We start from the raw sequence: 24,672 nt of genomic DNA, 5'->3' as shown, positions 1-24,672 counted from the left end.
CGTGTTAAAGCCATATTGTTAGGATCAGTTTGTGTATTCGGAGAGCTATCTTTTGATAAGGCTGCTTTATCAGGTTATTATTCTCACACAAACAGAGATGCAGTGAAAAGCTTTTGATTTGTGCTCAATGCAGATATCTTGCCATATAAAATTGCATCAAGGCAGTAAAATGATAAGAGAATGCAGAATATAGTGTTACAGTTAAAGAAATTACAATGTAGATAAGCAAAAACTGTATAGTTCTTATTTTAAGATGGTGGTTAAAGATGATTGAGCTACATTTCTGGAGCCACTGACATTCAACCTTAATTTGTCACAGTTACAATCTTCATCCTTTTTCTCATTTGTTTCATTATTTACCACAAATGGTTGTAGGATCCCAATTTGCTCACCCTCATCCCCACTGGAATCTCAAAGTAGTTTATAAGTAATCTAATTATTCTGGAAACAGAGCTGCCAACATGAAATGATCTACTTACTAATACAGTATTAGAATTAACCTTGCAAGATTAACTATTGTTATAGCAGCCAGTTTAAATATAAATCAAGATTTGGCATTAATGAAACACCTTTCACGCTCTCAGGACAGACTGGTATTTAACTACTTTTGAATTGTTTATAAGCAGTTCACTTAAATAAATAAAACTGACCAGTTAACTATTGCAGCAAAAAAAAAGTCATAGAGCACAGAAAGCATGCCTTCGAGTCCACCATGCCTGCACTGTGCTTATCCATTGCTAATCTATACTATCTATACCAATCCTGTTTTCCAGCACTTGGCCCATAGTTTCCTGTATATTGCTCTTCCAAATACCAAAGTTTTGTGAGATTACCTTCCTCCACCATCCCTCAATCAGCGTGTTCCACATTTCATCAATTCTGAATAAAAAAAACTTACTCAAATTCACTCTGAATTACCCTTCACCTTAAACCTATGAACTCTGATTATAGGCACTATTGCTAAAGGGACAAGTTTCCTGGCATCTACTCTAAGTCGGGTTTCACTTCAGCTTTCTCTGTTCCAAGGAAAACAAACACAACCTCTCAGCCCCTCTTCATACAGTTCGGGGGACATTTTGGTGAATCTCCTCTATATCCTCTCCAATGCAATTACATATTTCTGGTCACTAGAGCAGTTCACAGTGTAACTTAATTAATATTCTAATTATCCAACTGTGCTGCTCTCGGGAGTTCTTATATATATGTACACCAAAGGTCCCTTGATCTCGGAGTACTTTCTATGGACACATAATTCATTGCTTATATCTCAGCATCACCTTGCATTTTTGAGGATTAAATTCCACCTGCCATTTGCCCAAATTAGCAACACTAATATCATTATGTAGTCGAAGACTGTGCTCCTCACAATCAATAACACCACCAGTTACCTTGCATTCAATTAATTTACTAATCATACCCTCTACATTCATATTCAAATTATCAATGTGCCTGACAAATAGTGAGGCATTCTATGTTAGTCCTTTGGTCACAGGCTTCCATTCACAAAAATAACCCTGATTCTGATGTTGGTTGGAGGAGATATTTACAGTATTTTGGGAGAATTGTGCTGCTTCTCTAAAATTTACATCATGGATGCAACAAGTTGGATAGGCTTAGTGTAATGGTTAGTAAATGCATTGCTGACATTATTGCACTGTACTGAAGTTTTAAATCTAGATCATAAGTGCTCAAACATGTCAGAGCAAAAATTGTTGCTATATCTCTAAGAGTATGATATGCTTGTGTACAGAAACTGCAGGGGCATGTATAGTAGCATAGACTGGCAGATAACTTTTACCTGTACTATATGTGCTCAAGAGTATGATGGTGCACCAATTTACAAAGTGTGTTTTCTACCAGTCCAAGTTGGGGAGTCAGAATATTAAGTTTCAACCACTGTTCTTCCTGAACATTAAAATTGTGCATTGTTGCAGCAAGATATTTTATTTGGAGGATGAAGAGAAAACGAGCTTTAAACATTGCCTGAGGTGTAAAAACGGTGATGGTAGGACAGATAACACACGTAAAAGTTGCTGGTGAACGCAGCAGGCCAGGCAGCATCTCTAGGAAGAGGTACAGTCGACGTTTTGGGCCGAGACCCTTCGTCAGGACTGATTATAATGAACTGCATTCATTATATTACACTTTTAAATGTTTCACTTAAGGAATTAACTTATTTGTTTAAAAGTGAATAGGAGGTAAAAGCATATGGCCTGAACATCCTAAACATAAATTCTGTATAGTGCAATTGCAGGTGGCAATTTTGTTGGATCTTATGACATAATTGAAGAACATCAAACTAATTAGTCTTTGGCTAAGCTGGCATTTGTTTGCAATGTATTATCAAAAAAGCTGAAGATTTTATCATTACATGAAAAATAATTAAGAATTCCCAATGATATATGTAATTAAAAGGTGATATCAGCATTGTAAATTATACTTTTTAAACATAAATTTAAATAGTTTATTTGAGGAGGTAAAAATGTACTTGAAGGATTTTCAAAATCTGAAAATCTTGTTCTGATCTTTTGAACGTTAAATTTTCCATTACATTAGCAGAATAAATACTTGAGATAACATTCACTTGATTAAAAATTCACTGGTTCATGATACATGGTGAATAGTATGTGTAAATTATGCATTTCAAGGGAAACTTAATACCTTCTGAAATGAAAACTGCTTTCCAATACTATCATTTAGTGTGGCTGGCCACTGTGGTGCTTTTGATGTTGGATTAGTGTAGCATACAGATTGCTTTATCTCGCATGTAGGTATCCTTATCACTCTTCAGAGTGGTGATACACAGTAAAGGGTATATCAGGTGTTGTTAAATGGTTATTGCAGGTTAAACCAGAGCCAGAATATAGATCAAAGGTACCGCAAACACTTCTTGTTCAGAAATGTTTTATTCTTCCAACATTTTGCAGATATATAAAATTCAATCTGCATAAAATTCGCAATTTCATCCTTAATTTTGCAACTTAAGTAAATTTGGCTTACGTTTAGTTGCAGGGTATTTATATATGTTCTATTGTGCAGGAGAACAGTACGTTGTTTGGGAGATTTTTTAAAAAATTAATTTTAGCATTTGTATGAGCTTCTGCCTATCTTTCAGATTTAGATATTTTGTGTGGATTAAGACTTCAATGATATTTTGCCTGTTTAACTCATTTTAAATTACACAAGTTGCTGTTTTCTCTTAATGGTAATATGAAAGTAACATCTAGCTTAAGCTGGCTAACTAATGTTAGTGTAGAATAAGGTTACTAGCTTACTAAGAAGCATTCTTGATAACTTCTCAGTTAAAGCATTAACATTTTAGTTTGACTGATCAGTCAAAAACAATGGGGTTGCAGAGTGGAGCTAATAAGACCAAGACATGAAAATGTGTATCAGTCTTTATTTAAGGCATACATTCTGTCCTTACACTTAGAATCATAGAATCATACAGCATAGAAAAAAGGCATTTGGCCCATTGGACACCCTTCCATATGAACCCTATCTCTTAGCACTTGGTCCGTAACCATCTATAGATAATCTCTAGACACTTAAATAGTGTTAATGACCCAGCTAAAAACACTCTCTCCAGCAATGCATTCTGGGTGCTTAGCCCTCTCTGGGTAAAGAAGGTCGCTCTGACGCTCTTTACACCCCTCCGCTTGCCTTAAACCTGTCCTCTTATATATTTTACTCATCATCATTTTACATTCCTCGATTATGTTGACTTTTAAACCCCCCCTTCCCCACTTCAGGGAGAGCAGAGCTTGCTTCTCTGGTCTCTTCTCATAGCTGACATGCTCCATTTCAGGCAGTGGCCTGGTGAATCTCCTCTGAATCCTCTCCTGTACCTTACTAATCAGAACTTCAGCAGTAGTGTGACCAACATTTTATAAAGTCATAGAGCAATAGAACAGTAGAGCTCAGAAGCAGGCCCTTCGGCCCAACTAGTCCATGCCAAACTCATAACCTGCCTGGTCCCATTGACCTGCACCCGGACCATAGACCTCCATATCCCTACCATCCTATCCAATTTTCTTTCAAGTGTTGAATTCAAACCCACATCCACCACTTCCACTGGCAGCTCGTTGCACACTCTCACCACCCTCTGAGTGAAGAAGTTCCCCTTAAACGTTTCACCTTTCACCCTTAACCCATGACCTCTAGTTGTAGTCTCACCCAACCTCAGTGAAAAAAGCCTGCTTACCTATCTCACCTATCTGTATACCCTATAATTTTATTAAATCTCCCCTCATTCTCCGATGCTCTAGGGAATGAAGTCCTCACCTATTCAACCTTTCACTATAACCCAGGTCCTCGAATCCTGGCAACGTCCTTGTAGATTTTCTCTGCACTTTCAATCTCACTGATATCTTTCCTATAGACAGGTGACCAAAGCTGCATACAATACTCCAAAATGAAGCCGCTTCAACTTCAACATAACATCCCAAATTCTGTACTCAAAACTGTGATTTATGAAGGCCAGTGTGCCAAAAGCTTTCTTTACCTTTGATACCACTTTCAAGGAATTATGGATTTGTATTCCTCTGTTCTACCACAGTCTTCAGTGCCCTACCACTCACCGTGTAAGTCCTACCCTGGTTTGTCCTCTCAAAGTGCAACACCTAATATTCGTCTGCATTAAATTCCGTCTGCCACTTTTTTCAGCCCATTTTTACAGCTGGTCCAGATCCCACTGCATGCTTTGATAGTTTTCCTCATTGTCCACTACACCCCCCAGTTTTAGTGTCACCTGCAAATTTGCTGATTTACGCGGTTTATTACATTATCAACCCAGATGATAAATAACAACAGACTCTGCACCGATCCTGCGGCATACCAGTAGTCACAGGCCTCCAGCCAAAGAGGTAACCATCAACTACCAACCTCTGGCTTCTTTCACGAAGCCAATGTATAATTCAATTTACTAACTTATCTTGAATACCAAGTGGCTAATCTTTCTTGACCAACCTCCTGTGCAGGATCTTTTCAAAGGCCTTGCTAATTACTTGCAGACGACATCCACTGCCTTGCCTTTATCAGTTGTAGCATAAACTCCCTACTTCAGTACTGCCCTGTCTAATGAAGGCCAGTATCTGATGTGCCTACCTACCTGTGTTGCCACTTTCAAGGATTGATCTTTTTGAGTCTTTTTATTAATTTTCAAAATTATAAACATAACAATAATATTGATAAACAGAGAATGGGATTACATTATTAACAGCTAACATTTGCAAATATAAAATTGCTGATAGTACAAGTATATTTGATCTCCTCAACTCTAAATATAATTGAACATGGTAGATGATAAATGGAAAAAAAAACTAAACTAAACTAAAACAAAGTCGGGCTAACATATTACATTGGATACAATCGTTGAGGTCGTTAACGCCGCTCCTCTATCTGTATATTTTTAGTTTTAAAAAAAAGGATTCGAAAAAGGTCAAACTACATCATATGAAAATATTGAATAAATGGTCTCCAAGTTTCTTCAAATTTAACCGAAGGATCAGAGGTGCCACTTCTGATTTTCTCTAAATTTAAGCAAGATATAGTTTGAGAAAACCATTGAAATGTAGTAGGAGGATTGACCTCTTTCAAATTCAATAAGGTAGATCATCTAGCCATTAATGTAAGGAATGCAATCATCTGGCAGGCTGAAGGGGATCTCACTTCCTTCACTTTGACTTTTGAACACAATGGAATATCCAAGCCTTACCTAAAGGAGTGCATCACTTCAGCAGGTCATGCTGAAAAATATGCAGGTCATTGTTTGGGCAGACCTGACATGTCACATCAATTGCACTGAATAATTAAACATATACATTTGATGGATAGAATTCAAAATTGATTGGGTTATCTCACTATATGAAATAAGGTACTAGGCAATTAATAAGTATTTGAATTACTACTTTCAAGTTAGTGATGCTTAATTAGATAAATGATCCAGCAATTCAGTAAGTTGATGTTTAAATTTGCAGAAATTCCTCTTTTACAATATAACTTAATTTTTTTTTGGAAACTGATAATTGTACTGAAGCACAGTAATCCAAGGTCAACTCTATTATCCTGTTATTCGACAGCATTAACATTTTAGCTATGCTTTAGAGTTTTAATAAAAAAACTGTACACTAAAGGTTCATTCACTAGCATTTTTTGTAAATTGGGGTAACTTTATCCCCTCAATTTTCTAATTGTCAAAGTTTGGATTGATCAAAGAGCCTGTTTACTGGTTTCAGTATTAATGTGTTCCTTCAAGAAAAATATGGATTTAATCAGACTTGAGAAATATTACCTCATCTTCGAATTTTGAAATGAACTTAATCATAATTTGAATCAATTTAAAATAGCACACATTACCTTTAATCTATAAAAACTTTGAGCAGTTTTAGTAAAATGAGACAAAGGTTTAATCTGCAATGAATGTAATCTGATAATTGTTCTTAAATGCCGATGACATTTGACTTTATTTAAAAATCAAAACATTTAAAGGGTAAGTATTCTGTAGAATCACCTTCTAATGTATTAAACAGAGATTAAATTATATCTTTTTTTCTACTTGTGTCCTGGAATTATGTTGGTTTGAGTACCTAATTGCACAGTTGACAATGTGTATGTGTTGAATCTGAAGTATGTGTAAGCAGCTCAACACTGAAAAATGTACCATGTTGAAAATATGGTCCAAGGAGCTGATAGAAGAGAGTTCTCCAGATGTTCTGGTCTATATTTCTGCGGCACATAACTGACAAAAATATTAACTTGTTGCATTCAACAAGTCTGTCAAAAGAGGATTTCTCATCTGCATATCATGGGGAAGGAATGGCATGTGGAATTTAACTTGGACGAATGTGAAAATGTGCAGTTTGAAGTTAAACTAGAGCAGGACATAAGCAGTGCGTGGCAGCTCCCTGTTCAGCATTATTAACAGATGCATAGTTGCTTCAAATTGGCTACATGGGTAGACAGGGTGGTGATGAAGGTGTACGGCATGCTTGCTTTCATGGGTTGAGAATTGAGTATTGTCACGTGCATTGTCACGTTACAACTGCACAGAGCAGGTGTACCCAGCCTGGGCTCCTCGGACCCCTTGGTTAATGGTAGTGATCCATGGCATAAACAATGCTGAGAACCCTTGACTTAGAGTATCATGCTGTACTGGTCACCGTGGTATAGGTAGGATGTCCTTAAGCCTGAGATGCTACAGAAATGGTTTACAGAGGTATCGCCAGGACTGGAGGGCTTGAGTTCTGAGGAAGGAGTGGATTGACCTATACTGTTTTTGCTGGAGTGAAGGCTGAGGAGTGATTTATTGAAGTTTATAAAATTGTATCAATTTTAAGGTGAATGGCCACAGTCACCTTCCCAGGGTAAGGCAGTCTAAAACTAGAGGAACTAAGTATTAGGTGAGCGGGGAAAGATTTACAGAATGCCTAGGAGACAAATTCTTCTGCACAGGGTGTGATGGATATACGGAATGAGCTGCCAGAGGAACTCGTAGTTGTGCACAATTACATGTTTGGGTATGTACATGGATAAGAAAGGTTCGGAGAGATGTGAGCCAGATGGGACTAGATCAGGAAGACACCTTGTTTAGTGTGAATGAGTTGGGCCGAAGAGGCTGTTTCCAGAAACTGTTGAACTAAAATAAGAAATTATGCAAGAAGTTTAACTTGTGAGGTTTACTTTTACAGTGATAATTTGTCTGATTGTTGTACTTTGACAATGTTGTACTTTGACGCTGCTTTGCCCAACTCCCATTTGGGCTCAAATTGAGGAGCTTAGATTTCATGTAGCATTGTTAATGGAAGCAGAGAGACAATCTCATTGGACTGCTGTTAGGCTTTAAAACCAATTTTAGAGTGCTTAACCTATAATTCAATCTGTAGGGAGTTCTGTGATATTTTTTGTTACTGATGTGCTTCTAATGTCTAGATGTCTTTTTTCTTTTCAAATCTTTTCATTTTTTTTTCCAAAATAAACACGAGTACATCGAAGTAAACAACACTTACAATGTCTCAAGAAAAAAAAACATTATATAAAGATTGAAAAAAATTTGTGATGGAAAACAAACCCTACTAAGCAAGAAGAGTGGGGAGAAAAGAAAAATCCCATTAGATGTTCAACCCCAGAGCCATGCATCATACATAAAGCTTCTAAAGATAAACATCAAACCACCAGCAAAAAAAAAGTACCAAAAAAAAATTACAATTAGATCGTGGAGAATCCATCAATTAACTCAAATGATAACAACGAGCAAATGAACCCCATCTTTTCTCAAAATCAAACATAGGTTCAAAGGTTCGACTTCTAATTTTCTCCAAACTAAGACATAGCATCACTTGAGAGAACCATTGTGACAAAGTGGGAGCCATTGTATCCTTCCACTTCAACAATATGGCCCTCCTAGCTATCAGTGTCTTTTTTATTTACATCATATATGTTTTTTGTTTTATTATCACTTAATTGGGAATATTTCTTTGTTTTTAATAAAAATCTCATTCAGGCATCATTGATGGCTACACAGACGAAAAGGCTAGTTTGGAAAGACAAATACAAGAGAAAGCTGAGAGTCAGCATCAGATTACCCAGGAGCTCCAGCACACTAGTAGCCGTCTACAAGAACTGGAAGAGGAGCGACAACAACTTCAGCATGAAAGAGAACTGATTTCAAGGCAACGAGTTGCAATGAAAGAAAATGCAGGATCTGTTGAACTCCGTATGTATTATCCAGTTTAATGTCTTGGCTGTTTACTGTTTTACTTCTTGGGCAGAAATATGGAGTTTGAGTCATTGATAATCAGAAGCCAATCATTTTTAGTTTGTGATTTGCTGGAGAATGTTCAGGTAATTAGTAGAATGAAATTGTGGAGTCAGCATATACTCGGGTATCTTCAACATGAGAGTTTAGGTTTATTAATTTCCTCCAAAGTGCTATCTAAAGACTAATCCAACTCTTCCTTCACTGCTAATAGAGCATAGTTTGCAGTTCCCACACAAAAAAAAACTGTCATATGCACTGAAGTTTTCTGGAAGTATATTAATAGCCAGTGAGTCTTTCTGTTTCCCCTTGGTGGCTACTCTGCATATCACTTTGAAGCATAATCTAGTTCATTGCAATGCCTGGCTTGTCCCACTTCCACAAGTTTAGAGAGCTATATTGCTGTCACGTACATTGTTCCCTCTAAGCTGCATGGATGTGTGACCACGCAGTAACTGAAATACTATCGCGCACATAACTTTTGTTGACGTGCAGCTGGAATTAGAAGCAGCTCGAAAAATATTTACGCAACATGGAAGATTTTCTTTGTTGTACTGTATTTCATTATACCATTCAATTAATAAATAAGTCAAAAGTATGTAATTTTTCAACTTTGATTCTAAATATTCACCATATACATATTTCAGAAGATACCTTTAAAGTGCAGGCAACAGGAATTCTGCAGATGCTGGAAATTCAAGCAACACACATCAAAGTTGCTGGTGAACGCAGCAGGCCAGGCAGCATCTCTAGGTAGAGGTACAGTCGACGTTTCAGGCCGAGACCCTTCGTCAGGACTAACTGAAGGAAGAGTGAGTAAGAGATTTGAAAGTGGGAGGGGGAGGGGGAGATCCAAAATGATAGGAGGACCGGAGGGGGAGGGATGGAGCCAAGAGCTGGACAGGTGATAGGCAAAAGGGATATGAGAGGATCAAGGGACAGGAGGCCCAGGGAGAAAGACAACGGGGGGGGGGGAACCCAGAGGATGGGCAAGGGGTATAGTCAGAGGGGCAGAGGCAGAAAAAGGGGAGAGAGAGAAAGAATGTGTATAAAAATAAATACCGGATGGGGTTCGAGGGGGAAGTGGGGCATTAGCGGAAGTTAGAGAAGTCAGTGTTCATGCCATCAGGTTGGAGGCTACCCAGACGGAATATAAGGTGTTGTTCCTCCAATCTGAGTGTGGCCACACATTTTAATTCCACATCCCATTCCCATTCTGACATGTCTATCCACGGCCTCCTGTACTGTAAAGATGAAGCCACACTCAGGTTGGAGGAACAACACTTTATATTCCATCTGGGTAGCCTCCAACCTGATGGCATGAACATTGACTTCTCTAACTTCCGCTAATGCCCCACCAACCCCTCATACCCCATCCGTTATTTATTTTTATACACACATTCTTTCTCTCACTCTCCTTTGTCTCTCTCACTATACCCCTTGCCCATCCTCTGGGTTCCCCCCCCCTTGTGTTTCTCCCCTGGTCTCCTGTCCCATGATCCTCCCATATCCCTTTTGCCAATCACCTGTCCAGCTCTTGGCTCCATCCCTCCCCCTGCTGTCTTCTCCTATCATTTTGGATCTCCCCCTCCCACTTTCAAATCTCTTACTAACTCTTCCTTCAGTTAGTCCTGACGAAGGGTCTCGGCCTGAAACGTCGACTGTACCTCTTCCTAGAGATGCTGCCTGGCCTGCTGCATTCACCAGCAACTTTGATGTGTGTTCCTTTAAAGTGCAGTGCAGTTTCGGACCATATAAAAAAAATTTCCTGCTTGGACCAATGGTTGGTCCGTGCAGCTGTTTCGAAAAAAATTGGAGGGAATGTTGGATGTGAGAAGCTCATTGGCAGTTTCTGACTTTCAATAGACCAGGTGTTCTATGTGAATATATATGTTGGAGGAAATGCCGTTGATGGCAACAGCATATTATTCTTGAAATTGATACAGGCAGATTACTTGCAGAAATCTAGATGTCATGCATGTGGTACATAAGAGGAAATTAGATCATTATGTACATCCATTACATGATGGATGCTTTGGTAGAAAGTATTTTCCTCTTGGGTGATTTGATATGCTGTTGCAAATACTGTTGCCTAATCCACTACAACTCGATTAGCCTCAGAAAATTTTGATGAAAACCATTCCAAGGTATGAAATGTAAGCATTAGTAATCTTTGTTTCTTTAAAAATTGAATTTAGTTAAGCCACTTAAAAGCTTTATTATGTATTCTTGAATTATTCATGTTAGAAAAGCAAACACTTTTCTAGCCTGGATTATTCAGAACCATCAAATTAATATGGGACTAAAAACAGAATGCAGCTTTTTAAAGTTGGCAAACAACTTCAGCTGATAGGTGGAGGCTGGTGGATTTAATTAATGAAATTTGAAGCAGCCCAGGAGTTAATAAAATGAATCAGTATGAGCATATTAAACCTTGTGCTAAAGTACTTACTGTATGTCATGACATTTAGCCATCTAGAACATTAGAACTTTAGTGCAAAGTAAGTGGAAAAGAAATCAGAAAACATAATGAGCTGGTTAATCTTGGAATGGCACAATGCTGGATGAGCAGCCTGCAATACCCTGCAGTTATCTGGATGCAGAGGACTGAATGAACTGACCATTCACGCCTGTGCATCCCACAGGATGTAGTCAACTCTGTGCTGTGGCTTTGCCTTGACAGCTTACTGAGAGAATAAAAGGATTCTCTCTTGATCTTGATTGGAAAAATAAAAATGAAGAAATTAAGCATTTAAAATGATAACTATGTATACTTATATCAAACATGTATCACTCAGAGACCTCAATGAAATAAATAGTGTTGCTACTCCTATGCTAGTCTTCCTCGTCAGCAGACACCACCCTGAAGCATATTAATGACTTAGATGATTATGTGGTAAACTGGATCAGCAATTTTTTGGATGACACCAAGATTGGGGGTGTACTGGACAGACAGTGAGGTTATCAAAGGTTCTGGTGTGATCTGGACCAGCTGGGTAAATTGGCTGAAAAATGGCAGGTGGAATTTAATGCAGACAGGTGCGAGGTGTTGTACTTTGGGAGGGCAAAGCTGGGTAAAATTTGCACAGTGGATGGCAGAGCAATGAGGTGTGCAGCAGGACAAGGGGGTCTGGGAGTACAGCTCCCTAATTCCTGGAGTGTGGCATCTTTATGACAGATAGATAGGGTCTTAAAGGGAGCTCTTGGTGCAGTGGCCTTCATGAATCAGGGCACTGAGTATAGGAGTTAGGATGTTATGTTGAGTTATAGAGAAAGGTTAAACAGATTAGGACTTCATTTGTTGGAGCACATTCAAGTCAATTCTATAAAATGAAATTTCATGTTAACGCTATCAAATTCAGCCATTTTAATATCCATGTTTGACATTGCATGTGTAACTACACGACTACTAAATTCATTTTACAAAACTCTTTGCTATACTTTCCATGAACTCACCATATTTAAGTCAAAAGCTTTATAGCATCTGAATTACTGTGCTTTTTTGTTCTCCTAGGCCAGGTTGAAGCTGCAGGTGCAGCACCAGAAGCAGGTGTGTTTGTATACTGCATGGCCAGTCTGCAATCGGATCGTGCACATTTGGAAAATTGAGTTATACTAATTTCAGTTTTTTTTTGGCTGGTTGCTTGGTTTTTTTCGCTATCTATTAATCTATAACAACTTTCAAATCAAATAACACATTACAGCAAGTTTTGATTTGTTGAAGCATACTTTAAGTGATTAAGATAAGCATGTCATCCTATTAACTATTTGTTGCAAAGTGAATCCCTAAGAAAAACAACTCATCTTTTTAAAAAAAAAATCATTTGAAGCATTTAATACAGACAAAAAAAAAACAAATTGTCTGATAACTTTTGCTGAATGAATATGCTCAAGTTAGATTTTGATTTCAACATAAGAAGCATAGCCCCTTTGGCTACAGTGACACTTAATTTCGAAAGTAGGGAAAAGGCAAAGCTGTTGCTGTAAGTGAGCCTGGCACAGATCACTGAGAATGAAATTCTATGACTTTTTTTAATGTTACTATAACTTAAAAGTCAAATCCATGTTGTGCTCATCTACATCAATTTCAGTTCTCAATATCATCAGTTTAATATGGTAAAGTTATAAAACAAACTGAAACATTTCTCAAAGTGGTAAACGAGACAATAGCTTAAGTGCCACTTTCTGCATTATCTTTTTTAGGACTGATAAAATGCAAGAGTGAAGATTCAGTGATGAACCAAATTAACCAGTTTAATATTTTTTAAAAAGATGATGGTTGGCATTGGATTCATATCAGCTGCATTGTATAAGTTGCATAACTAATGTGATCCTGCCTTTTCAAAATTTCTGCACTATTTAACAATTGATTACATAAGTGGCTTCTCATGGTTGTGGTTCTTCATGTTTGCTATGGAGGTAGGTGATGGGGAAGGTTTATCAAGGCTTTTGGAGACTCCTTTAGAGAGACAAGAATCTTGGAGCTGCTTACAGGGCCTACCTAGCTATTTCAAACCCGCCAACTGATGTGCTTTTACTTCATAAGCAGAATTTCTGGAGGAAACAGAAAAACTAATGAAAGAAAAACGAGACGTGCAACGTCAGGCAGAGAAAGAACAGAATGACCTCACTAAACAGGTGAAAATGCTCGAAAGTGAATTAGAGGAACAGGTGAACATGACAGTGGAGATGGAACAGGAAAAGAATGCTGAGATTTTGGATCTACAGCAACAGATCTTGGCTCTGGAAAAACAGTTGGAGAAAAACAGAAAATTCTTGGATGTATGTATGCTTTTGCTTTTTGTGATTATAATTCAGTATTTTGAGACAGTACAGTTTGTGTGAGAATGTTTGTAGGCTAAATATGTTCTTCACAAAAAAATGTATCAAGGTGTCTGGCTGCAGAATGACATAGAAAGTTAAGGCACTCTGTCCTCCATCTGTGAATCTGCTGAAAAATATAAATGTTTCTAAGGATCAGATTGGTTTAAACAGGCAGATATAAATTAGGTGTCAAAGCAGGCCTCATTCTAATCAACCATTCTTTGTTTATCAAGTATTTTTCAACCTCTGCCTTTAAGATATTTAAAATGGGAATTTGAGGATCTACTCCTCAGGATGTAACCGAGAAAGCACCTGGAATATTCTGCCTGAAAGCATGGTGAAAGCAGCGTTTTAGAACCATAGAAAACCTACAGCACAATACAGGCCCTTCGGCCCACAGAGTTGTGCTGAACATGTCCCTACCTTAGAAATTACTAGGCTTACCTATAGCCTTCTATTTTTCTAAGCTCCATGTACCTATCCAAAAGATTCTTAAAAGACCCTATCGTATCCGCCTCCACCACCGTTGCCGGCAGCCCATTCCATGCATTCACCACTCTCTGAGTAAAAAAAACTTACTCCTGACATCTTCTCTGTACCTACTCCCCAGCATCTTAAACCTGTGTCCTCTTATGGCAACCATTTCAGCCCTGGGAAAAAGCCTCTGACTATCTATACGATCAATGCCTCTCATCATCTTATACACCTCTATCAGGTCACCTTTCATCCTCCGTCGCTGCAAGGAGAAAAGGCCGAGTTCACTCAACCTATTCTCGTAAGGCATGCTGCCAATCCAGGCAACATCCTTGTAAATCTCCTCTGCACCTTTTCTGTGGCTTCCATATCCTTCCTGTAGTGAGGTGACCAGAACTGAGCACAGTACTCCAAGTGGGATCTGACCAGGGTCCTATATAGCTGCAACATTATCTCTTGGCTCCTAAATTCAATTCCACAATTGATGAAGGCTAATACACTGTATGCCTTCTTAACCACAGAGTCAACCTGCGCAACTGCTTTGAGTGTCCTATGGACTCGGACCCCAAGATCCCTCTGATCCTCCACACTGCCAAGTCTTACCATTAATACTATATTCTGCCATGATATTTGACCTACCAAAATGAACTACTTCACACTTATCTGGGTTGAACTCCATCTGCCACTTCTCAGCCCCATTTTGCATCCTATCAATGTCCCACTGTAACCTCTGACAGCCCTCCACACTATCCACAACAGCTCCAACCTTTGTGTCATCAGTAAACTTACTAACCCATCCCTCTACTTCCTCATCTAGGTCATTTATAAAAATTACGAAGAGTAAGGGTCCCTGAACAGATCCCTGAGGAACTCCACTGTTGACCAACCTCCATGCAGAATATGATCTGTCTACAACCACTCTTTGCCTTCTGTGAGCAAGCCAGTTCTGGATCCACAAAGCAATGTCCCCTTGGATCCCATGCCACCTTACTTTCCGAATAAGCCTTGCATTGGGTACCTTATCAAATGCCTTGCTGAAATCCATATACACTACATCTACTGCTCTTCCTTCATCAATGTGTTTAGTCACATTCTCAAAAAATTCAGTCAGGCTCGTAAGGCACGACCTGCCTTTGACAAAGCCATGCTGACTATTCCTAATCATATTATGCCTGTCCAAATGATCATAAATCCTGCCTCTCAGAATCTTCTCCATTAGCTTACCAACCACTGAGGTAAGACTCACTGGTCTATAATTTTCTCTACTCCCTTTCTTGAATAAAGGAACAACATCTGCAATGCTCCAATCCTCTGGAACCTCTCCCATTCCCACTGATGGTGCAAAGATCATCGCCAGAGGCTCAGCAATCTCCTCCCTCACCTCCCACAGTAGCCTGGGGTACATTTCATCCGGTCCCGGAGACTTATCCAACTTGATGCTTTCCAAAAGCTCCAGCACATCCTGTTTCTTAATATCTACATGTTCAAGCTTTTCAGTCTGCTGCAAGTCATCTCTACAATCACCAAGATTCTTTCCCATAGTGAATACTGAAGTAAAGTATCCATTAAGTACCTCTGCTGTTTCCTCCGGTTCCATACACACTTGCCCACTCTCACACTGGATAGGTCCTATTCTTTCACGTCTTATCCTCTTGCTCTTCACATACTTATAGAATGCCTTGGGGTTTTCCTTAATCCTGCCCGCCAAGGCCTTCTCATGGCCCCTTCTGGATCTCCTAATTTCCTTCTTAAGCTCCCTCTATTAGACTTATAATCTTCTAGATCTCTAACATTACCTAGCTCTCTGAACCTTTTGTAAGCTTTTCTTTTCTTCTTGACTAGATTTATTACAGCCTTTGTACACCATGGTTCCTGTACCCTACCATAATTTCCCTGTCTCATTGGAACATAGCTATGCAGAACTCCACACAAATATCCCCTGAACGTTTGCCACATTTCTTCTGTACTTTTCCCCTGAGAACATCTGTTTCCAATTTAAGCTTCCAATATCCTGCCTGATAGCCTCATAATTCCCCAATTAAACACTCTTCTAACTTGTCTGTTCCTATCTCTCTACAATGCTGTGGTAAAGGAGATGGAATTATGATCACTATCTCCAAAATGCTCTCCCACTGAGAGAGCTGGCTCCTGACCAAGTTCATTTCCCAATACCAAATCAAGTACAGCCTCTCCTCTTGTAGGCTTATCTACATATTGTGTCAAGAAACCTTCCTGAACACACCTAACAAACTCCACCCCATCTAAACCCCTTGCTTTAGGTGTTATTCTTACAGCTTTCCAGGATCTGTTTGCCTATCTGCTCCTTGATATCCCTGTTAGTATTGGGGGGCCTATAAAAAACACCCAGTAAAGTTATTGACCCCTTCCTGTTCCTAACTTCCACCCACAGAGACTCCGTAGACAATCCCTCCATGGCATCCACCTTTTCTGCAGCCGTGACACTATCTCTGATCAACAGTGCCATGCTCCCATCTCTTTTGCCTCCCTCCCTGTCCTTTCTGAAACATCTAAATCCCGGCACTTGAAGTAACCATTCCTGTCCCTGAGCCATCCAAGTCTCTGTAATGGCCACCACATCATATCTTCAAGTACTGATCCACCCTCTAACCTCATCCGCTTTGATCACAACACACCTTGCGTTAAAGTAGACGCATCTCAAACCTTCGGTCTGAGCGCGTCCCTTCTCTATCACCTGCCTATCCTCCGTCTCGCACTGTTTACAAGCTTTCACTATTTGTGAGCCAGCCTCCTCTTCCGCAGTCTCTTCAGTTTGGTTCCCACCCCCCAACGATTCTAGTTTAAACTCTCCCCAGTAGCCTTAGCAAACCTTCCCGCCAGGATATTGGTCCCCCTGGGATTCACGTGCAACCTGTCCTTTTTGGACAGGTCACACCTGCCCAGAAGAGGTCCCAATGATCCAGAAATCTGATTCCCTGTCCCCTGCTCCAATCTCTCAGCTACACATTTATCCTCCACCTCATTCTATTCCTATTCTCACTGTCGTGTGGCATAGGCAGTAATCTCAAGATTACTACCTTTGTGGTTCTGCTTCTTAACTTACTTCCTAACTCCCTGTACTCTTTTTTTCAGGACCTCTTCCCTTTTCCTACCTATGTCATTGATACCAATATGTACCACGACTCTGGTTGTTCTCCCTTCCCCCACAGGATATCTTGGACGCAATCTGGAACATCCTGGACCCTGGCTCCTGGGAGGCAAACTACCATTCGTGTTTCTTTCCTGCATCCACAGAATCACCTGTCTGACCCCCTAACTATAAGGTCCCCTCTTACTACTACCTTCCTCTTCCTTTCCCTACCCTTCTGAGCCACAGGGCCAGACCCTGTGCCAGCTGCTAACAGAAATCAAGATGTGTCTAGATGGGATTAATAGGATGGGTGCCCATTGGTCAGACTGGACATGGTGGGCTGAACAGCATGTTTCCATGCTGTCTGGCTATGACTGTGATATGCTACTTTCACCACCGTTTGATGAAGAGAATTCTAAAGATTCACAACCGTCATGAGAGAAGAAAAATCCATATCTTAATTTTAATTTTTATTTTTAAACAGTGTCTGCCTAATTTTAGATTCAACCACAGGAAGAAACATCCTCTCTGGAGGGACATTTAATACCCATTGGATATTTAATGTCCATCAAGTCCTCCTTCACTCCTTGGAACCCTAGTGGATACATGCTCAGTCTATCCAAACTTTTCTTAATATTATTGGTTTATATTAGGTCCATATTGTTGTTGTGTGAATGAAATCACCGGAAAGAATTACTGGTGGATACAAAGCAGCTTTTCTACTCGACAAAACAAGGTACAGCAGGCATCATATGGAGACGCTTTCGGTGGAAAGGTCTGCAGGCCCAACATGGGGCTTGATATTTATGTGCTAAACACAAAGGACAATTCCATATTTACAAAGTATAGACAATGCTTTCTTTTGAAACTACATACAAATTTCACATGTTCTGATTTGCATCCATCCCACAGATGCCAGCAGTGTCTGGACTGGGATCCACAGCTTTTAGGAATGCATTGTCCCAAAATGAATTCACAATACATTACAAAGGAACAGAAGACTGGTAGCCAAAGCTAAATGAAAATGACCTAAACCCAAAAGTAACTCTAACACATATCCCCCTGTCTTTTCTATCCAAGTACCAATCCCAATGCCTTTTAATTGCTATATCTGTACCTGGCTCTATCATTTTCTCTGTCAGCTCATTCCATGTAACCACCAATCCCTGTGTGGAAGGACTTACATTACAGATCTCCTTTAAGTTTCTTCCCTCTCACTTTAGACTTTAGTTTAGACTTTTCCACCATAGGACAAAGATCCTGCTTCTCTACCCCTTCCGATTACTTACAAAATCATTCACAAGGACATGAAAATCTCACCATTTTTATAATGTGATGTATTTTTTCCTCTAACCAAATCGTACTCTGCTTAATAATCTCCAAGAAGCTTGGGGCCGTTCCACATTTTCCCTCTTCTGCCATGTTTTTATGTCCTCTTTTCTGCCATTAAGGTGCAGCTGGCAAATTTATCAATTATCACAAAATCACAAGACAAAGGAGCTTAAGTAGGCCATTTGGCCCATCAAGTCTGCTCCGCCACTCCACCATGAGCTATGCTATTCTCCCATCTAGTTCCAATTTCTGGCTTTTTCCCCATATCCCTTGATACCCTGACTAATTAGATACCTATCAATCTCCTCCTTAAACACCCTCAATGATCGAGCGTCCTCAGCTGTATGTGGCAACGAATTCCATAAGTCCACGGCCCTCTAGCTAAAAAAATTTCTCCTCATCTCTGTTTCAAATGGGTACCCTCTAATTCTAAGACTGTGGCCTCTTGCCCTGGACTCACCCACCAAGGGAAACAGCCTTTCCACATCTACTCTGTCCAACCCTTTCAACATTCAAAATGTTTCTATGAGATCCCGTCTCATTCTTCTATACTCTAATGAATACAGTCCAAGAGCCGACAAACGCTCCTCATATGTTAGCCCCTGCATTCCAGGAATCATCCTTGTAAATCTTTTCTGAACTCTCTCCAACATCAGTATATCCCTTCTAAGATAGGGGGCCCAAAACTGCACACAGTATTCCAAATGAGGTCTCACCAGTGCCCCACAGAGCCTCATCAACACCTCTTTACTCTTATACACTACTCCTCTTGAAATGAATGCCAACATAGCATTCGCTTTCCTTACTGCCAATCCAACCTGGTGATTAACCTTTAGGGTATCCTGCACGAGGACCCCAAGTCCCTTTGCACTTCCGATTTTTGAATTTTCTCCCCATCTAAATAATAATCTGCTGGATTATTTCTTCTTCCAAAATGTACAACCATACATTTCTCAACATTGTATCTCATCTGCCATTTCTTTGCCCACTCTCCTAAACTGACCAAGTCTCTCTGCAACCTTTCTGTTTCTTCAACCCTTCCTGCTCTTCCACCTATCTTGGTGTCATCTGCAAACTTAGCCACAAAACCATTTAATCCATGATCTAAGTCATCGATATACATTGTAAAAAGAAGCGGCCCCAACACCGACCCCTGCGGAACACCACTAGTAACCGGCAACCAATCAGAATAGGATCCCTTTATTCCCACCCTTTGCTTACTGCCTATCAGCCAATGCTCCACCCATTTCAATATCTTTCCTATAATTCCATGGGCTCTCATCTTATTAAGCAGCCTCTTATGCGGCACCTTATCGAACGCCTTTTGAAAATCCAAATACACAACATCCACAGCCTCTCCTTTGTCAATCTTATTTGAGATTACCTCAAAAAATTCCAATAGGTTGGTGAGTCAGGATCTTCCCTTCATGAAACCACACTGGCTTGGGCCTATCTTGTCATGCACCTCGAGGTATTTCATAACCTCGTCCTTGAGGATCGACTCCCAAGAACTTTATAACTACCGATGTCAGACTAATAGGTCTGTAATTTTCTTTTTGCTGCCTCCCTCCTTTCTTAAACAGCAGAACTACGTTTGCGACCTTCTAGTCCTCCGGAACCATGCCAGAGTCTATTGATTCCTGGAAGATCATTTCCAATGCCTCCACAATCTCCAAAGCCACCTCCTTCAGAACCCATGGGTGCATCCGGTCCGGGAGACTTATCTATTCTTAGTCCATTTAGCTTCCCAAGCACTTTCTCTCTAGTAATCTTGACTGTACCTAATTCTATTCCCTGAGACCTCTGGCTATCAGGTATGTTGCTAATGTCTTCCACTGTGAAGACTGATGCAAAATACTCATTTAGTTCCTCTGCCATCTCTTTGTTACCCATTATAACTTTTCCAGCATCATTTTCAATCGGTCCTACTTCCTTTCATAATTCATCTTTTCTTTCCTAATTTCTTTCTTAGTTTCCTTCTGTAAGTTTTTAAATGTTGTCCAGTCCTCAGTTTTCCCACTAATTTTTGCTTCCTTGTACGCCGTCTCTTTTGCTTTTATTTTAGCCTTAACCTCTCTCGTTAGCCACATTTGTGCCGTTTTTCCATTTGTGATTTTCTTTTTTCCTGCACTTTCCTTATTTCTTGTAGGAATTTCATCCAATTCTGCTCTGCCGTCCCTCCATCTAGCTTACTTTTCCAATCGACTTGGGCCAGTTCCTCTCTCGTACTACTGTAATTTCCTTTGTTCCACTGAAATATCGATACACCTGATACCAGCTTCTCCTTTTTAAATTTGAAACTGAACTCAATCATATTATGATCACTACTTCCAAGGGGTTCCATTACCTCCAGCCCCCTAATCGTCTCAGGTTCGTTACACAGCACCCAATCCAAAATGGCCGATCCCCTGGTGGGCTTCTGGACAAGCTGCTCCAAAAAGCCATCCCGTAAGCATTCTACAAACTCCCTCTCCTGAGATCCAGTACCTTCCTGACTTCCCCAATCCACTTTCATATTAAAATCCCCCCATACTTATCTTGACATTTTCCTTCTGACACGCTTTTTCTATTTCCAGCTACAACTTGTAGTCCACATCCTAGCTGCTGTTTGGAGGCCTGTATATAACTGCTATTAGTGTTGTTTTACCCTTGCCGTTTCTTAACTCGACCCATAAGGATTCTACCTTTTCTGATCCTATGTCCCTTCTTTCTAGTGATTTGATATCGTTGTTTACCATCAGGGCCACGCCACCCCCTTTACCTACCTTCCTATCTTTCCTATACACTGTGTATCCTTGGACATTCATCTCCCAATCACATCCATCATATATCCATGACTCGGTGCTGGCCACAATGTCATATCTTTTAACCTGTAGCTGTACAACAAGGTCATCCACTTTATTTCTAATGCTGCATGCATTTAAGTACAGTACATTTAGATTAGTATCTGTTGCCGATTTTGCTATATTTCCATTGCACAGCAAATTATCCTGTCTATTCACCTGCCTGTCCTTCTTACCATCTTTGCTGCACAGTATCTTTGACTTATTTCTATTTCCCTCTTCCTCGACCCTAATACCCTGGTTTCCTTCCCCCCGCCAACTTAGTTCAAACCCTCCCTAACAGCTATATTAAACAATTCTGCCAGGATATTAGTACCCTTTGAGTTCAGGTGTAGCCCATCTTTTTTGTATAAGTCATACCTCCCCCAAAATAGATCCCAATGATCCAAGAATTTGCCTTTTGTGCCTTCATCCAGGCCACTTAAATAAAATTACAAAATTACCGTTGATCTCTTTTGCATATCTTCACTCTATCCAACCGGACAAAGACCTGTTTATAATGAAGAGATTGAAGACTTGACCTGGAACATCAGTAATGTCTTTCCTCCCACAGATTTTGCATGAATCACAGCTCCTCCAGCAGTTTGTTTTTGCTGCATTTGTAACAATTGTTTCCTGCTTTTCACCTTCATTAATGAGTTACCTCCAACATTCTGCAAGGCCTTTGCTGCTGCATATCAAATAACTTCTGGAACTCCAGGTTTAGTACATTCACCAGTATCCCTTCATCCACAGTACATAGTACTACTTCATTACGACTTGACATTTGTTAAACATAATATTCCTTTCAGAAATTGATATTGATTTTGCCTGATTACTATGAATGTTTCTAATTTCCTTGCTGTAATTTCTTTATTGATGGTTTATAATTTTTTTGGAGAAATGTTAATCTAACTGCCCTGTAGTTTCCTGCTTAATATATTCCTCCTTTTTATAATAAAATGGTTACATTTATTTAATTCTATATACAGTTGCAAGAAAAAGTTTGTGAACCCTTTGCAATTACATGGCTTTTTGCATTAATTACTCATACAATGTGGTCTGATCTTCATTTAAGTCACAATAATAGACAAACACAATCTGCCTAAGCTAATAACACACAAACAATTGTGCTTCTTGTCAATGCTGAGTACACCATTTAAACAATTACAGTCTAAGTTCAAAGAAGTATGTGAACCTCTGGGGTAATACCTTCTACAAAAGTTCTTTGAGTCAGGTGTTCCAGTCAATAAGATGAGATTGGTGCTGTGGGTTGTAGAGGTGCCCTGGCATATAAAAAAGATACGCAGAGTCAGGTTACTGACAGAGCCTGCTCTTCTCAAGAAAGATCTGTTTATGTGTGCCATGCCTCGGTCAAAACAACTTTCAGGGGACCTTAGGAGAAGAATTGTAGAGATGCATGAAGCTGGAAAAGGCTACAAAAGCTTTTCTAAAGACCTGAGTGTTCATCAGTCCACAGTAAGAGAAGTTGTCTACAAATGGAGGAAGCTCAGTACGTTGCTGCTCTCCCTAGAAGTAGGCGTCCTGCAAAGATCACACCAAGAGCACAATGTTCAATGCTGAAGTAGGTGAAAAAGAACCCAAGGGTAACAGCAAAAGACCTGCAGAAATCTCTAGAACTTGCTAAAGTCTTGGTTCATGTGTCCACTATAAGAAAAACACTGAACAAGAATGGTGTTCATGGAAGGACACCACGGAGGACACCACGGAAGAAACCACTGCTCTCCAAAAAAAACATTGCTGCACACCTCAAGTTTGCAAAAGACTACCTGGATGTTCTACAACACTTCTGCGACAATGTTCTGTGGACAGATGAGACAAAAGTTGAACTTTTTGCCAGAAGTGTACAGTGCTATGTTTGGAGGAAAAAGGGCACTGCACACTAACTCCAAAAGCTCATCCCAACTGTGAAGCAAGGTGGAAGGAGGATCAGGATTTGGGGCTGCTTTGCTTCTTCAAGGTTTGGACAGCTTGCTATCATTGGAATAATGAATTAAAAATTGTATCAAGACATTTTACATGAGAATGTCAGGGTAGCAGTCCATGAAGCTTAATAGAAGTTGGATAATGCAACAAGAGAATGATCTGAAAGATGAGTAAATCAACAACAGAATGGTTTAAAAAGAAGAAAATTTGTGATTTGGTATGGCCAAGTCAGTGTCCAGAGCATAACCCAATTGAGATGCTGTGGCATGACCTGAAAAGAGCTGCTTATGCAAGGTATTCCAGAAATATTGATGAACTGAAACAATTTTGTATGGAGTAATGGTCTAAAGTTCCTCCTTGCCATTGTGCAAATCTGATCAGCAGCTACAGAAAATGTTTGGTGGAAGTTATTACTGCTAAAGGAGGTTCTACCAGTTATTAAATACAAGGGTTCACATACTTTTCCCGCCTGGACTGTGAATGATTAAACATTATGTCCAATAATGACAATTGTGTGCTATTAGTTTAGGCAGATCGTGTTTATCTATTATTGTGTCTTAGATGAAGACTAGGCCACCTTTTATGAGTGATTATGCAGAAAAACAGGTAATTGCAAAGGGTTCACAAACTTTTTCTTTCAACTGTAACTGAACCATTTTGCAAATCTTGAAAGTTTCGGAAAAGTAAAACCATTGCTTCTGCCATCTTGGAAATTTTGATATTTTGATAACACAAAAAATGTTGCTATTGAAACTCTTAAGTAAATCCAGATGGATGACACACACTGGCTCTGATACAGAAGATCTGAAGCAGCACCTTATCATTAGCAGCGTGGTAACAACATTGAGTCCAATTATTTCAGATAATTAGTTTTCCCCTTTTGTTCCTTCCAGCATTCTCACCTGTGCCATTTAATCTCTTCTACATTTAAACCTATCACAGAATCTCTTCTACATTTAAACCGACCGTAGATATTTTCTTTCATTCATGCTTTCTCTCCCACCCCCCCCATCCCCATTTCTTTGCATCCTAAAACTTGCTTTACTCTATTTTTTCCCATTCTGATGAGAGGCCAGTGACATGAAATATTAACTTGACTGCTTTTCCCATTGATCTCTGCCATCCAGGATTTTTCTCCATTTTCTGTTATTGCAAAATCTTGACCTTGTTATTGCGGGCCACTTCCAGTGCGCCAGCTTCTTCCATATTACAAGTGCTTTTCAGAGTCAATCACAGACTGCACTAACATTGCATTGTCTTCTCGTTCTTACTTGCCTGACATCTTGCTGAATGAAAAGGAATCATGTTTTTTTCATTGCCCCAGCTGATCTAGTAACTCAGGCAGACTATTTTGCATTTAGCTGCCAGTTTCTTGGTACTCACGATTTAAGTTTCTGGCAGTGCATCAC

At 39.7% G+C, this 24,672-nt stretch overlaps 1 protein-coding gene across 4 annotated transcripts in view; it reads left to right on the top strand.

Annotated features, from left to right (window-relative positions):
- The window catches only part of akap9 (A kinase (PRKA) anchor protein 9), a 209,777-nt gene that overhangs the window by 115,035 nt on the left and 70,070 nt on the right, over nt 1-24,672 (top strand). For 3 of the 4 annotated variants that reach the window (XM_063044116.1, XM_063044117.1, XM_063044114.1), the window contains 3 exons: nt 8,501-8,713; nt 12,270-12,305; nt 13,305-13,537. In XM_063044116.1, coding sequence (XP_062900186.1) covers nt 8,501-8,713; nt 12,270-12,305; nt 13,305-13,537 — 482 coding nt within the window. The remainder of the gene's footprint in view (nt 1-8,500; nt 8,714-12,269; nt 12,306-13,304; nt 13,538-24,672) is intronic. The other variant, XM_063044115.1, reaches the window with a different exon arrangement.

Source organism: Mobula hypostoma, chromosome 3, assembly GCF_963921235.1.
Source record: "Mobula hypostoma chromosome 3, sMobHyp1.1, whole genome shotgun sequence".
Taxonomy (NCBI): Eukaryota; Metazoa; Chordata; class Chondrichthyes; order Myliobatiformes; family Myliobatidae; genus Mobula; species Mobula hypostoma.
The sequence above is the reverse complement of the archived record's forward strand: the minus strand, read 5'-3'. Positions and strand labels throughout refer to the sequence as shown.